General features: G+C 55.3%; 1 protein-coding gene across 2 annotated transcripts; it reads left to right on the forward strand.

Moving 5' to 3' along the window:
* The first annotated feature begins 198 nt into the window (after positions 1–198).
* LTO1 (LTO1 maturation factor of ABCE1) lies at positions 199–8,654 on the forward strand. Of its 2 annotated transcripts, XM_025451760.3 has the most exons (6): positions 199–356; positions 1,475–1,580; positions 3,601–3,671; positions 6,628–6,745; positions 7,013–7,125; positions 7,617–8,654. In XM_025451760.3, exons 1-5 carry the CDS (start codon positions 307–309, stop codon positions 7,079–7,081), a joined length of 414 nt encoding a protein of 137 aa, XP_025307545.1. In that variant the 5' UTR covers positions 199–306; the 3' UTR covers positions 7,082–7,125; positions 7,617–8,654. The 2 variants fall into 2 exon arrangements, with proteins under 2 accessions (XP_025307545.1, XP_025307546.1); XM_025451761.3 differs by lacking the exons at positions 7,013–7,125; positions 7,617–8,654 and adding an exon at positions 5,363–5,482 and having other exon boundaries at positions 203–356.
* Positions 8,655–14,795: the final 6,141 nt, after the last annotated feature.

Consider the following 14,795-nt stretch of genomic DNA (forward strand, 5'->3'; position numbering starts at 1 on the left):
CCTCGTGCGGAGGCTGCACCTGGACGCCCACCTGCACGCCCCACCTGGAACTCCGAGCCTCTCTTCGGGGGCGGTGAGCAGAGGTTGGCCGGGACGTCGCCGGCCCCGCCCCCTACGCCCCCCGCCTCCCGGCGCGCATGCGTCCCGGCTGGCGCGGCGCCGGCTGGACCCTCCCGCGAGCCGTCCTTACCCGGCCTGCCCCGCGCCGCCGCCCCCGGAAGTGGCCTCGCCGCCGCAGGAGCGGTGCGTGAGCGCGGAGCTCGGGAGGGCGGCGGCGGCGGCGGAGCCCGTGGGCCGGGAGCCGCCATGGCCGGGAGTCAGGACATGTTCGACGCCATCGTGATGGCGGACGAGAGGTGGGTGGCGGGGCCCGGCGGGCGTCCGGCCCCTCGGCTGCGGGGGCAGCGCGGCCCGGTGAGTGGGGTGGGGGCCTCTGCGCGGCCTGATGCCTGCCCTGCCCCGGGGACGCCGCGGGCTTGGGTGGGACGGGCCTCGCCCCTCGCGGTGGGACGGCCGGGCCTCCGCCTGCCCCCGCAGCCCCCGCCCCCGCCGCCGCCGGGCGCCCTGGGCGGTGACGGTGCGGACCCGCCAGCTGCGTCGTGGCCATCCTCAGGGCCCGGCCCCCGGAGGCATCGGCCGACGTCGGTCGGGACCGAGCGAGCGCGTAACCCTCAGCCGCTGACGCTGGTGTAGAGCTTGGTGTGAAGCCCTCGCTGCGCTGTGTCGGATCCCGGTGAACTGACTGTCTCAGCCCCTCTTTGCGACTCACACCTTCTCGTTCACCCCGTTTTACAGACGAGGGGCAAGGTCGCCCCCCGGGGTGGTGCAGCCGGTAGGTGGAAGCGTATGCCGCCCCACGGGGCCCCAGCAAACTGGTCTACTTGCGCCCCCTCCACCGTGGCGCCCTCCCGGATTCCAGGCAGCACCGCCTTGCGGTGCGTTGTCAGCCGGCGGCGCTGCTCCCTTCCAGTGTGCCCTAGCAGTGGAAAGCCCGGGTGTATGGCAGAGTGTCGTGAAGCGGTTGACATAGAACCGTGGCTCGCTAGCCTCCTCGCTGCGGACTAGACGCACCCAGGAGGTTTCAAAAAGCAGACTCCGCGGCCTTCCTCCTCCAGACTTACTGAGTAGTAGGGGGCGAGGCCCTTGAATTTGGGTCTCCAAAACTTTCCTCTGTGTTTCTGGTCTCTTACCAGGTTTGGGATCCATCACCCCCCCCCCCCACACACACACACACACACACTTCGCTGTAGGTTGTAGGAGAGGCAGATTCGGCTTCAGCAGGTGGGGTGACCTGCCCGCGGAGGCGCGGTAGAGCTGGAATTGTGACCTGCGTTTTTCGGACTGAAATTCAATACCTTCTACTGCACTGTGTCTCGTCTTGCTGAGTCTGGGTGATGGGGGAGAGAAAATTTTATTTTCCGGGATAGACACTCTTTGTCCTGTTCCTTTGATCAAGTTTGCTTCTCCGTCACAGGTTTCATGGGGAAGGATATCAGGAAGGGTATGAAGAAGGCAACAGTTTGGGTATAATTGAAGGAAGACAGTATGGCACGTTACATGGAGCCAAAATTGGATCGGAGGTAAGGGGGGGGGCGGGGAGATGCCCCACCCCGATTTTTAAAAGTGAATCCTTTTCACTTATAGTTTATGATTTGCTGTGCTGATCAGTATGGTAGAGCCAGAACTGCAGGCCTCTTTAAAAAGCAGTGGAGGGGATCCCTGGGTGGCTCAGCATTTTAGCACCTGCCTTTGGCCCAGGGCGTGATCCTGGAGTCCCGGGATTGAGTCCCACATCGGGCTCCCTCCGTGGAGCCTGCTTCTCCCTCTGCCTGTATTTTTGCCTGTCTCTCTCTCTCTATGTCTATCATGAATGGATAAATAAAATTTAAAAAATAAAAAAAGTAAACAGCAGTGGACTAAAGAATGCTGATGGAGCAGAGTTCCTCGTCCAGGCCAACAGAGCATGTTGCTGTGCAAGCACACCTGGCCAAGTGTGCACCACAGATACCGTGATTTTTCCAGATAGAAGGTCTGTGGCACCCCCGTGTCAGGCAGGCCTGTCAGCATCATTTTTCTAGCAGCATTGGTCATTTCTTGTCTCTGTGTCACACTTTGGTAATTTTTGCATTGTTTCAAACCTTTCCATTATTATATTCATTTCGGTGATCTGTAGTTAGTGACTAAGACTCGCTGAGAGCTCAGATGATGGCTAGCGTTTTTTAGCAATAAAGTTTTTTTATTTTTTTAGGATTTGATTTATTCATGAGGGAGAGAGAGAGAGAGGTAGAGACACAGGCAGAGGGAGAAGCAGGCTCCCTGCAGGGAGCCCGACGCAGGACTCGATCCCAGGACCCTGGGATCACACCCTGAACTGAAGGGAGACACTCAACCGCTGAGCCACCAGGCATCCCAGCAATAAAGCATTTTTTATCTAAAGTTATGTAGATTATTTTGTTTAGACTTGTTATTTTTTTATTTTGTTCATTTTTTAAAAGACTTTATGAGAGAGAAAGTGCACACCTGTGTGCACCAGCAGAGGGAGAGGGAAGGAGAGGGAGAAGCAGACTCCCTGCTGAGCAGGGAGCCCAATGTGGGACTCAATCCCAGGACCCTGGGATTGTAGCCTGAGCCGAAGGCAGATGCTTCACTGACTGAGCCACCCAGGCGCCCCTGTACGTTGTTTTGTAGACATACTGCACCTGTGATAGAGTACACTGTGGTATAAACAAAACTTTCACATGTGCTGGGAAATCAAATAGTTCATCTGGTGCGGTGGTCTGGAACCGAACCCGCATCTCTGAGGTGTGCCTGTGTAAAGCGAATGAAGTATAGTCTAGGGAATGACAGAAGCCATCCTCGGCCACCTCCCCTTACCCTGGATATCGTGGTGCTGCCCTGGGTCTTCAGCCACCTGAATCCTGACCCTGTGTCACATGAAAATGTTGCATTTCCGTTCCCGTTGAAATCCTCTGAAATCCACAGTTGTCTTCTCTCCTGTCCTTCTCCCTCAATTGGCCCTAGCTGTGGATACTGGGTTTACCTGGCAGAGCTTGTGGCAGACATGACTGTGGTAGATGTCTGCTGCAGCAGAGCGAGTCACGGCAAACTGTGGGGGTCTCAGACAACAAGCTTATTATCTCACACACATCCTGAGGAGCAAGAGTCCAGGAGCAGCTGGATTGCGTGCTTGTGGCTCTGGGCTGGAGTCAGGCCCGCAACTATATGAGGGCACTGCTGGGGCTGCTCGAGCAGCTTTAAGACAGCAAGGTGGGAGTGACATCCGCTAGGCCTACATTCAGAAGCCATTCGCTGCCTTTTCCTCCGTGTTCTACTGGCCACACAGGCCACTCTGCTACAGTTAGAGGAGACCACACAGGACGTGTACACCCAGGGGTGGGGGCCAGTGGGACCTTCTGGGAGGCCGCCACCCCACCTGTGGTTCGGCCACCTAATGTCCGTGGTCTGATGCCCATCAAGTGCTTCCAGAACTGCAGCATGAGAAGCACTGCTGACCTTCGTACCCACCTTTAGTTTTGAGAGCTTGACAATTAGAGTAGCTCCTCGCTTAATTTCACTCTTCACTGTTCTGTAAATCCACAGATTGGGTGCTATCAGGGCTTTGCTTCCGCTTGGAGGTGCCTCCTGCACACATGTACCACTGAGAAAGACAGGTAAGGTTGAAGACTTCTTTCCTTTTTAGTGTGTGGAGCACAAGTGTGGCTCCATAGCTTATTCTGACTTTGGGCAGTTGTGCCTCAGTTTCCTCATCTGCTACATGGAGAAAATAGACCAAACTGGAATGTTTTTATGTTTATAGGAAGTCGTGAAAAGGGAGCGCAGAGCTCATTTTTGGTGTTTGGTGAACATGGTTGTTACTACTTGTCGAGAATCTTGGAGCTCTCTGCCTTTTCCCTGCAGGCGTCACAGCACCAGGTGGATTTTAGACCCCCTGCCAGTAAAATAATGTTGACGTGGATTATATCTTCCCATTCATCTTTCCCCACGGCTTCTAATAAACGCAGCATTGTAGTCTTGCTATGGCTAAGGTCAGAAATGGTGATTCTGTTGTCACTGGTTTTTTACTGCAGCAGCCGACTAGATCTGCTAGTGATATGAGGCAGTGAGCGTGTTTAACACGTGTCTGGTACTTGCACATGCCGGGTAAAGGCTAGCTATTTTTGGATCGTTTGTAGTTTTTAAGCTGTTCTCAGTATGTGCTACCTGCTGAAACCCCTGTGACCCTGTTGCACATCTGTCTTCATTCTTAACCTGGAAATGAACCCAGAAGCAAAGGCACATGTGGCCTGGCCGTCCTGCCGCTCCTGGGAGCCCAGAATCCGCTTTGGTTGGTGCTGTGCTTTGTCTTGATGTCTTTTGGCTTTGCCTGGCCTGAGAGGGGCTTGGGGAGAGTGGATGACAGCAGGGAAGGTGTCCCTGCCCTGTTCTAGTGACTCATCGTCTTATTTGAAATATTTTGACTTTCTAGAATTTGGGTACCTCATATCTGAATGTGAGCACAAGGGTGCTTATCACTGATGGTGGGTGATGCTGAGATTACCTACCCTGCCTCCGTCGAGTCCCTGGGACGCTCCATTGGCACAAGTAGCTGGCAGTGGACCAGATGTGTCCATGAGCCAAGGGGCGCCCGGGGTGGGGATGGTCCTCTGAGGACTGTGAGAACCCTTGGGAATAGCTTTTGGCAACTTGGGGTGCCACTGGGTGGCAGTCAACGCTGAGCTTGGCTCTCCCCTCCGGTCCCCTCCCAGGAGAGGATGATCAGAAGATGAGCAGAGGACGAGCAGAGGCTATTCTTGGCGCTCCCCCTCAGCCTCCCCCTTCTCCACTACTCCGACACATGCCGGCTCCTGCAGGAGAGCCGTACTGTGCATGGAGGGTCTCACACCAGCCCTGAGTAGGGGCTCCCTGATTTCCTAAAGCTGTTACCCAGTCTGTCCCAGAGGAGGACCCGTGCGGGTTGGCCCGGGCTGGTGGAAGCCTGCTAGCACGCCTCGCTGCCGCCCCCACTCAGCACCCTCTGAGGGGCTCCTGGAAACACAGCCTGAAAGCCCTTCTCCTAGAGCTGTGTGGCACAGTTTTTTGCATTATAATATTTATGTCAGTCCAATTTTTAAATAATGGTAGAAGGCTGATAGAGGATCTTCTGCTTCTTTATGTTCCCAAGTAAAGTGTTAAAAGAGAAAAGCCCTGGTATCTGTGCCATCATTCCGTAAAATAAGGGGCTTTTACTGCCAGAGAAACCACGGAAGGCACTATCTCAGACTAAAGGGTGGTGCTTTACGTTGACGACTGTGTCTTTCTGATGGACTCTGAGGTGGCCCCCCACCCTTCCCTCTGCCCCCAGCAACCTGGTGGAGCCTCGTGCGGACCAGCGTCTGGCCAGCATCTGGAGCTCTGGCGCCATCCATGTTGTCGGATCGGCTGTGGGCAGGTCACACCCTCCTGACGGGCACTGACTTTGACGGTGTGTGGGGCCGGGTGTGTTCTGAGTAGCTTCACGGACCAGAGAAGAATAAGTTGCTACTTGAGTGTATTCTCACCCTGCTGGAATACAGCCGGTTCCCACGTGTTGGCATCTACCTTCCATCGCCCTGGAAACCGAGTGCTTGGTGGCTGTAATTTACTTGCTTTTGACCTTTTATAGTTTTGTATTGTCTCAGAGCAGTAGCCGTCATAGTTCTTGTAAAGTGACTTGTCGTCGGCAGACTTGCTCGTGTACCTAAAAACAATTATGCCCAGGTACTTAGGAGAGGTCGGTTGCTTTTGATTCATCCTGAGGATAAGTTCTGTAGAAGTCCCACTAATCAAATTGTAGTATACTTCTGACACTCCAGTGATCCTGTGTGGTCTGGGGAAGGGTGTGCGTCGGGATCACTACGAATTTCCCAGATGTGCACATCTGCACTGTCTCGCCCACCCCCCTGGTATGAGCCTCAGCCTCCAGGGTCCATTGGAAGCAAGGAGACAGAAGACTTGCTGAGCACCTACTCTGTGCTAGGTTTTGGGCTTTACAGAGGTTACTTCTTCTAAAAGCCACGAGGTGGCTGTTGAGTCTGCATGTTATAGACAAGTTAAACAACTGAGTGCCTGGGAATCACCTCGCCTCCCAGCAAAGCTTTGCCTTCCTAGGAGAGGGAACTGGATGCAGATGCCAGACACCAGTTCCTGCCCTTTGGAGGGACAGGCTTGCTAGTGTACCTGCCGCTGAACTCCCCAAGGCTGTGAGCGTGACGTTTCTGGGTTCTGGCAAACTCCAGGCCCAGCGCAGGCTGGATCATGCCCCAGCACTCTCCTCCTGTCTGGTTTGGTCTGTTCCCACGTCTGAGACTTAGGCAGACTTGTGGGTTGCTTCAGTTGCTTGCTCTCTGGCTGGAATACAGGTATATCCGTAAGCCTGATAGCACCCGAATGTTGAGCATGGGGTGTGGGCGAGAGCGTGTTGCTAGGTAGATAAATATTATTGAGTGAAATGAGAAAGTTACTCATCCAGCTTCTGAACGCAGACTGCTTAGCATGCCCACTGCTTCCAAGTTATTGATCAGCGTAGTTGTACGTAAGAGGAGCCCACTGCGACTGAGGACTAAAAGTGTTTATTTCTGTGCTTTACAGCAAAAAGATGAAGGCCTTAGAATCGTTGATTGAAATGATTCAGAAGTTCCCTTACGATGACCCTACTTATGATAAACTTCACGAGGACTTAGACAAAATTAGAGGGAAATTTAAACAGGTTTGTTCATTGTACGTTTCTCTTTGATAGGAGTGCCGTTTTTTCAGAGGTAAGCGCGTGCAGCCCCGAGGGCTCACGTCGCTTGTGGTCCACAGAAGCACATCATTGTGTCTCTGTGTGAGAAAACGGAAGACGGTATAGAGAATGAACACTTGTTAGAACTTCTTCAGGGGTTGGCGGCAGGTAGAAAGAAGGTTTGTTGTACGTTATGAGTAGAAATACACAAGAGTTAAAAAAAAATACATCTTTTTTCTTTTGTGTTTGCAGCTTTGTTCATTACTAAATGTTCAGCCGGACTTTAAAATTAGCGCAGAAGGTTCTGGACTTTCATTTTGAGGATGACAGATGAACAAAGACGAAACATCAAGGAACAGATGTCTGTATGTTAAGTGTTTAAAAATGTGATTCAAGGCAAAACAATGATGGGGTATTCATTGTTCTGTGGGGAGGGTTCCAGTGTGGCCGGTGAAAGGGCTTGCATCTCCCTGGGGGCTGCCTGTACAACGGTCCCTCCACACAGGCCTGGCCTTTGTTGGGCCCTCTGCTCTGCAGTCTGAGTGCGTCCTGCTGGAGCCCTCGTGAGGCCGCTCACTCCCGGTCCAGAGTCGCTGGTCTGGTGGCCCTCTCCAGCTGGGCCCGCCTGGCTCGTTCCTGACTGGGGGTGGCTCTGGATAGGATCACCCTGCCCCCGAGCCTGGACTCAGCACTTTGAGGAATGGTTTTTTGAAAACTGAGAGTACCACGGTTGACTTGATGTGACTTGACAGGCAGATGTGCCGGGACTGATACTCACTCACCCTTAGGACGTGCCAGCGCTGGGTGGTGGGCTTCCCCTGTTCTGTTTAATCCCTCTAGTGTTCCCACTTTACAGATGAGGAAACCCACGGGGACCGCCTGGTCCAGGGGCACCGGCAGCAGAGCAAGGACTCGTCTCCTGCGCCCGCCTGTCACCGCTGTCTCGTGCTGCCTCCTCTGAAATGTGCAGTCACCGCCATGGAGTTGCCACTGCTCTCAGCTCAGAGCGCACGGGCCCCCGCTGTGCTCTCGGAGCCGTGGGGAGCCCACTGCGGCCAGTGGACGTGGGTATCTGGCTGAGAGGGGGTTCAGAGGGAGCCAGGACATGCTCCTCACACTGTCTCCAGATGGGCGTGGGGGCTTTGCAGCGTTAAAAATGGTTAAGGGAGCAAATATTTTAGGCTAAAGGCTAAATGTTGGGCTGCTGTTCTACATGCAGAGAGTTTCAGAGCCTTGTGTTGAGGACACCGCATTCTTCCTATAACATGAGTTCTCTTGTGTTCTGGCCGCACTGAGCAGGCCCCTGTCTCCATGGGGAGGTGCGGATTGGTGGGGCAGGGGCTTCTCCTGGTTGTCCGGCATCCCTCTGCCCACCCCCCCCCGCACGGCCGGCAGGTCCGAGGCCATGTCTCTGAGAGTCACACATGAGACGACTCAAGGGGTAACTGTTCAAAACTGTTCCAGTTTTGAAAATCATTGTGGAACGTCTTAGCGATTGCTGCTGTGCTGAGCCATCCTGTGGTCCTGAGAGGCGGCTGGGGGCCCCGCCGGAGCCGGGCGGGGTGTTTGCTTCCCTCTCATCTGGTTGCCCTGGCTGGTGCACTGAGGAATGATGTGGCTTCAGCTGGTGTAGGACGAGATGTGGGCTTCATCCCTGCGCACGGTCCTCGTCCTGGCCCCACGCTCCCCGGGAGCTTGTGCACCTGCCTCCCAGGTGGATCTTGTGGCCGCGGAGACCAGCAGGCAGTGCCTGGTGGGACAGATGGGGTGGGGGTGGGGGTGGGGCTCCCAATGCTGTTTTCCTTGGTGGATTGTTATGTTTTTTAAGTTCTCTGTTCTGGTAATGTATTGCTTTTACAAGTGGGGAGAAAAATAAATGGCACGTTTTATTTTATTTATCTTTTTATTTTTTAAAGATTTTATTTATTCATGAGAGACACACACAGAGAGAGGCAGGCAGAGGGAGAAGCAGGCTCCATGCAGAGAGCCCAACGTGGGACTTGAATCCGGGGTCTCCAGGATCAGGCCCTGGATTGAAGGCAGCGCTAAACTGCTGAGTCACCCGGGCTGCCCTAAATGGCACATTTTAAAGCAGAAGGCTGTTTGGGACCACTTCTAACGTGACATCTAGCACATTCATTCCTTACTCCAAGGTACATGGGATATAGGTCCAAGGGCAGTCCTGCGTTGAGTGGGCCAGGGTGCTGCTTCCTGTTGCATTTCTGTCCATGCATCTTGTTAAAATGTGTTGTGGACATAATTCCTGCGGAGAGTGGTGCCCTGAGATGTTCAGGGAGGGTCAGTTCCTGCAGACCCTGCCTGGCCACCTGTTGGCAGTTGTTACTAACCCCTCTTGCCCAGAGCCCCCTCCTTCCCTGTCCCCCATGGTCTCAGCCTTTCCTGTTCCACATGTTCGTGTGAGCCACAGGCGGCCACCGCCGCTTTACTCTCCATCATATGAGGTGGAGCTACCTCACTGATCTCTGTCAGGGGCCCTGGACGCTGGGCTTGACCTGTGCCTACCTAGTTTCAGTTTCCAGGAACACTTAGTCCCCTCTGACAGACCCTGATTGCGGCACAAACAGGCCACCTTAACCCTTACTTTGCTCTGTCCCAGGTGACACCATCTGCGGTGATGGGCTCAGGCATGCGCATGGCTCCTCCTGGCTGGAGACATGGTAGTGGAAGGTTCTGGGGGCCTCTGGGAAAGGTTTTACAACTCTAATGAGAGACCATATCTATTTTGGAATTCCTTGTTCCACGGAAGTGACACCTGGATTACTACAGGCAACTGTACCGCCTTTGGGTGAAGCCACACCTGGTCACATAGAGCAGAGGGCAGGACAGAACCTGGCCCTGGGACATCGAGCAGCTCACAGCCAGCCCCTGTGCTGCTTTGCTTTGGGCTTCATGTTAAATGAGCTGATGAAGGTCCTACTGTTCATGGCTGTTTGGGGTGGGTGTCCATTGTTCCCAGGTGGGGTATCCTTGCTCTCCCCCATCCTCTCCGGTCCTGTCCTGTGCATCTCGTTCTCCTGGATGTTGACCTTTGTCCGGATTGGCCTTGAGTTTGGGAGCTCTCCGGCTTGGGTGTTGTTCCTTTCTGATGGAACAGAAACATTTCCCAAGGCTTTGGCCTGCTCCCTCCTTCCTGTTGGAAACTCCCAGCATATTTTGTGCCACTGCTGATGCACCTGGCTCACCGTTACACACCACAGACTGAGGCTCACCACAGACAACTACTGTCCCCCATCCTGGAGGACAAAGCCCGAGGTCCAGGCACAGGCCGGGTGGGGGGGGGGGTCCTCCTGAGGCCTCTGTGTATGTGGATGGCCGTGCTCTCCCTGGGTCTTCCTAGGTTGTCCCATGTGTGTCTGTGTCCTGGTGTCCTCCTCCTGTAGGGACCCTGGTTGTATAGGATCAGGGCCACCCCAGTGACCTGATGTTACCTCCATCTCTAAAGACCGCATCTCCGGGGGTGCCAGGGTGGCTCAGTCACGGAACTCAGATCATGATCCCGGGATCCTTCCTGCTCAGTGGGGAGCCTACTGCTCCCTTTCCCCCTTTCCCTCTGCCTCTCCCCTGCTCATTCTCTCTCAAATAAATAAAATCTAAAAAAAAAAAAAAAAAAAAGACCGTATTTCCAGGTTCAGCCACACTCTGAGGTGCTGGCATCAGGGTTTCAACATTGGAATTTGGGGACACAATTCAGCCTGTAGCCGCCACCCAGAACTGGGAAGAATGTTGACTTAGGACTTGGGAGAGGAGAAGACCTTCCACCTGGAGCTGCTTCATTGAATTCTGGAATGTGAGTCATTGGAACTAAGGGCAATGCCTGTGTACAGGCCAGACTGTCCCGAGACAGGGCATTTTACTTTATATTTCGTATTCACCTCGCTTTTTTTCCATGCAGACTGAGAAAAGAATTTGGAGGCACTGGGGAGCCTGTAAGTGGGGTGGGGGTGTTCAGAGTAAGGGAATGGGAAAGTGGAAAGCTTCCTGGAGGAGGTGCCTTTCACCCTCCTGCTTTGTGAGCTTTCATTTGACCTCAACACCACAGTTTCCCACCCTACCTGAGAATAGCATGTAATTTGGAGAGATCGAAAACTGTAATTACCCCGTGAGGTCATCCTAATTCCTTCAGTGATCCCAGTCCTGAATGAATGAACTGGGGAGCTGGTCTTTGACTCAGGAAGCCAAATTCACCAAGCAGGGATGGTTGACCAGAGACAGGTGGGTGCGGTGTCCAGTTCCTACAGGACACGAGTCCTACAGTTGAGGGCCCTGCCATAGAGGGTTTGGTGGCTGGTCCAAGTGACTAAGTGGCTCAGCAGGGGCTTTGCAGATTCATAGTGTGAGAAGAAAGTCACTCCTAACTTCAGGGACTTCTCTTCTTCATGGTTGATTTAAACCTCCCCTGGCATCACAGCCCTTGCTGGTCTGTCCCTCGGGGGCCCCTGTGGTGACAGCGCTTTGGCCACATCTCTCTGGGGCCTGAAGCAGATCAGCTGGGCTTTGGGTGGCGGGGCTAGAGGTTCTGTCTCGGGCGATACCCAAGTATTACCCTGTTTCTGCTGCTCAAGAGTGATGTGCTGTAAACAGCAGGCGCCCTGGAAATGCTCCCAAAGTCTTAGTGACTGCTTGGCTCCATCCTTTCTGCAAGGATTCACTGAGCAGCTACTGTTTGCAGTGGGGGAGTGCCCCTGAAATGGCGAGGTGTGCACTGAACCCGCCCCCCAGCTTGAGAGCTAAGATTTACCTGTTTCAGGTTGAATTGTACTCCCCACCCCCCGGCCCCTGAAAAGAGTTGTGCTGCAGTGCTAGCCCCTGGTACCTGTGAATGCAGCCTTGTTCAGAAGTAGAGTCCTTGCGGATGTGACTCAGGTGTAAGTTAAGATGGGTCACACTTGAGTCGGGGAGGCCCTTCCTGCAGCATGACTGTCCTCACAAGGAGAGGAGACACATGCAGGGAGGGGATGCCATGCACAGCAGAAGTGCAGGCAGGGGCAGGATCGGAGCCATGCAGCCACTGGAGCCTGGGAGAGTGCAGCCCTGCCCACCTCTTGATTTCAGACTTCCAGCCTCCAGAACTGAGCCCCATCATTTGTACTGGGGATTATATCATTAAATCTGGAAAATGTAGAAAACGTATGTACACTGTGATAGTTAAGAATTTTTTTTTTAAAGATTTTATTTAATCATGGGAGACACAGGCGGAGGGAGAAGCAGGCTCCACGCAGGGAGCCCGACATGGGACTCGATCTTGGGTCTCTAGGACCAGCCCCTGGGCCGAAGGCAGTGCTAAACCGCTGAGCCACCTGGGCTGCCCCTAGTTAAGAATTTTTGAAAACCAAATGACAGGAAGCCCATACCAATGGACTTATACAGAAGGCTGTATAGTATTTGTCTCCTGGAATAAAAGGAATCTCATGAGCTTCAGGAGAGGCTTGATCCAGCAGCTTGTCCAGAGAGCCATTACCTTCTTTTTGCTCTCCCACAGGACTGGCCTCAAGCTTACAGTCCATCCCATGGCACACAGCAGCCCCCTTGGGGTGGTGGAAGAGCCACACCAGTCCCCAGAGTCCTGAGGAGGAGAGGGGAGGGCTCTCTTTTTCAGGAGCCCCAGAAAATGTCTCTCCACGTCTCTTTGCCTCTGTTAGATTTCACATTCACCCTTGAGCCTGCCACCCTCCAACATTGCTGCCCCTGGGGGGTCGATGTGCTCTTATTGGGTTTGAGCCCATCAGCACCTGTCCTGGAACTGGGGATGGGGTCATGCTCACCCAAGCCTCAGAGCTGAATGGTCAACACCAGGCAGGGGGATTGGTGCTGGCACAAAGAAAGAGAACTGTCCACTTCATGAGCCACTGTTGGGTGTTGGGACCTCTCCTGTCACACCTGGATGACACATGGGGTGATGATGGCCTTTGTTGAGTAGTGACTGTGCGTCAGGTGCTTTGCTAAGTGCTGTACACGCTTGGGCCGTGCAGCCCTCACCCCGCACAGCACTCATTGAACTGAGGTTCCTGAGCCTCTCTTCTGGGCTGGGGCACACCAGAGAGTCCGAGCGAGGTGCAGACAAGGCACCTCTGAGCCTCCATTCTTGTAGACACAATTATCCCCACTTTTCAGATGAGAACATCAAGGCTCAGAGAGGTAAAGCCCCACAGCTGGAAGGTTACAGAGCTGAGGTCCAACCCCGGAGTCTTTTACTCCTAAACACGTATGTGAACTGTGTGTATGTATGTGTGTGTGAGCTTCCTCTCTCAACAACCATTGGTTACCTCACACCCCTCCGCCCGTAGGTCTGGCTGTCCCTCCCCATGCCCACCAACCCAGACACTGCCCTGACCTCAGGGACTGCTGACTGGAAGACTTGGACGTTGGTGGACCTCCGAACAAAGCTGGGCCCCATGTGCATGCCCTGACCTTTGAGTGAAAGTAGCCACATGAAGGTTTTGCGCATATTTATTTATTTATTTAAAAATTTTGTTTAAAGATTGTATTTATTTGAGAAAAAGAGCATGAGCCAGGGTGGGGGGTGAGGGGCAGAGGGAGAGGGAGAAGCAAATTCCCCTCTTAGTGGACGCCTGATGGCAGGACTCAACCCCAGGACCCTGAAATCATGACCTGAGCTGAAGGCAGACTCTTCACCGACTGAGCCCCCCAGACGCCCCAGCATCATGCATTTTATTCAAGTCCTGTTTTGAAGACTGTGCCCTTGTGCGCCAGGCAGCCAAGCCGACAGATAGGAGAGGCTCCAGAGACACAAATCTGGCCTCTGGCCTGGCTTGCTCAGCTCCTGGCTGTGTGACCCTGGCCCGGCTACTGCCCTCTCGGGGCCCTGGTTTCCTCCTCTACAACTGGAGGCTGAAAACTCACTCTCAGCCCCCGGACACCCACTGGCCGTGTGGGGACACAAACCCCACTGGGCCGCAGGGGCGCTCATTCATCCACCATCGCTGGGGCCGGTTTGCCCGGGGCACAGTCGAGCAGGCGGAGGCCTTGTGGCCAGCAGAGCCTCAGCCACTCGCCCTTGGCCTGGAAGGTGGAGATGGTGGCCGCGAGGACATCGGGCCCGCTCACTGGGTTGTTTCAAGATCTCTGGAGAGACCGTGTGTCCGCCCTGAGGACAATGCCTGGTTCTCCGTTTGTGCTCGGGGACAGGGAGCTGTGACTCTGCCGTGCCAGACGGGGGCGAGGAGCGCCAGGCGGGCCGCGCTCCAGGGGCCGGGACGTGCGGTGACCCTCCAGGCCGGACGTCCCTAGGGAGGCGGGTGGAGACAGCCACCGTCTCCACTGCCCGCAGCCACAAATGGAAAGGAGTGGCGGCCCCAGCCTCCTCGGAGAGGCCGGAGGCCAACTGCAGCCCCTCCAGGAGGGCTCTGTGCGCCCCCCCGTGCGCCCCCCAGAGTGGCGGTGACAATGCCCCGGATGTGGGCCCCAAGGCCCTGGCTGGCGCTGCCCGCCCACTGTCCGCCGGCTATTGTCTGCCGGGGCTCTGTGCGGCTCAGGGCTGGGGGCGGCCGGCCGGGGGGCTGTGGGAACGGATTAGCGGCCGGCCGCGGCCCCCTCTGCATGAACTCCTGATCAAAGGCATTCCTGGGCTGACAAGCCCCGTGTGTTGCAGGGGCCCGTCCAGCGTGCGAGGGACACGCTTCCCGCGGCCGGGCCCGGCACCAAGCGCCCTCTCGAGCCCCCGCTGCGGCGCCCGCTGCCGGGAGTGGCCTGCGGCGGGACAGTCGTCCCCCACCAAACACAGCCCAGGTGTGCGGGCTGCAGGCTCCCGGGGGACCTGAGGGGCACGGGCTCCGAGGAGTTCCTGGAGCCTGACGTGGGGGCTGTGGCCGTGGCCCCTTGGGGCCCCGCAGCACCCACCCCTGCAGACCTGCTGGCCTTCCAGCTCAGCGCCACATCCTGGGTCCCCGGGGCCACTTTTCAGGACTTGGGGGTCTGCCCTCCACACCCCAGGGTGGGCAGGGTCACCCCTCTGCGACTCAAAGCCAGCTGGGCCTGGCCCATGGGCTGTGGCTTC

Source organism: Canis lupus, chromosome 18 (assembly GCF_003254725.2).
Source record: "Canis lupus dingo isolate Sandy chromosome 18, ASM325472v2, whole genome shotgun sequence".
Taxonomy (NCBI): Eukaryota; Metazoa; Chordata; class Mammalia; order Carnivora; family Canidae; genus Canis; species Canis lupus.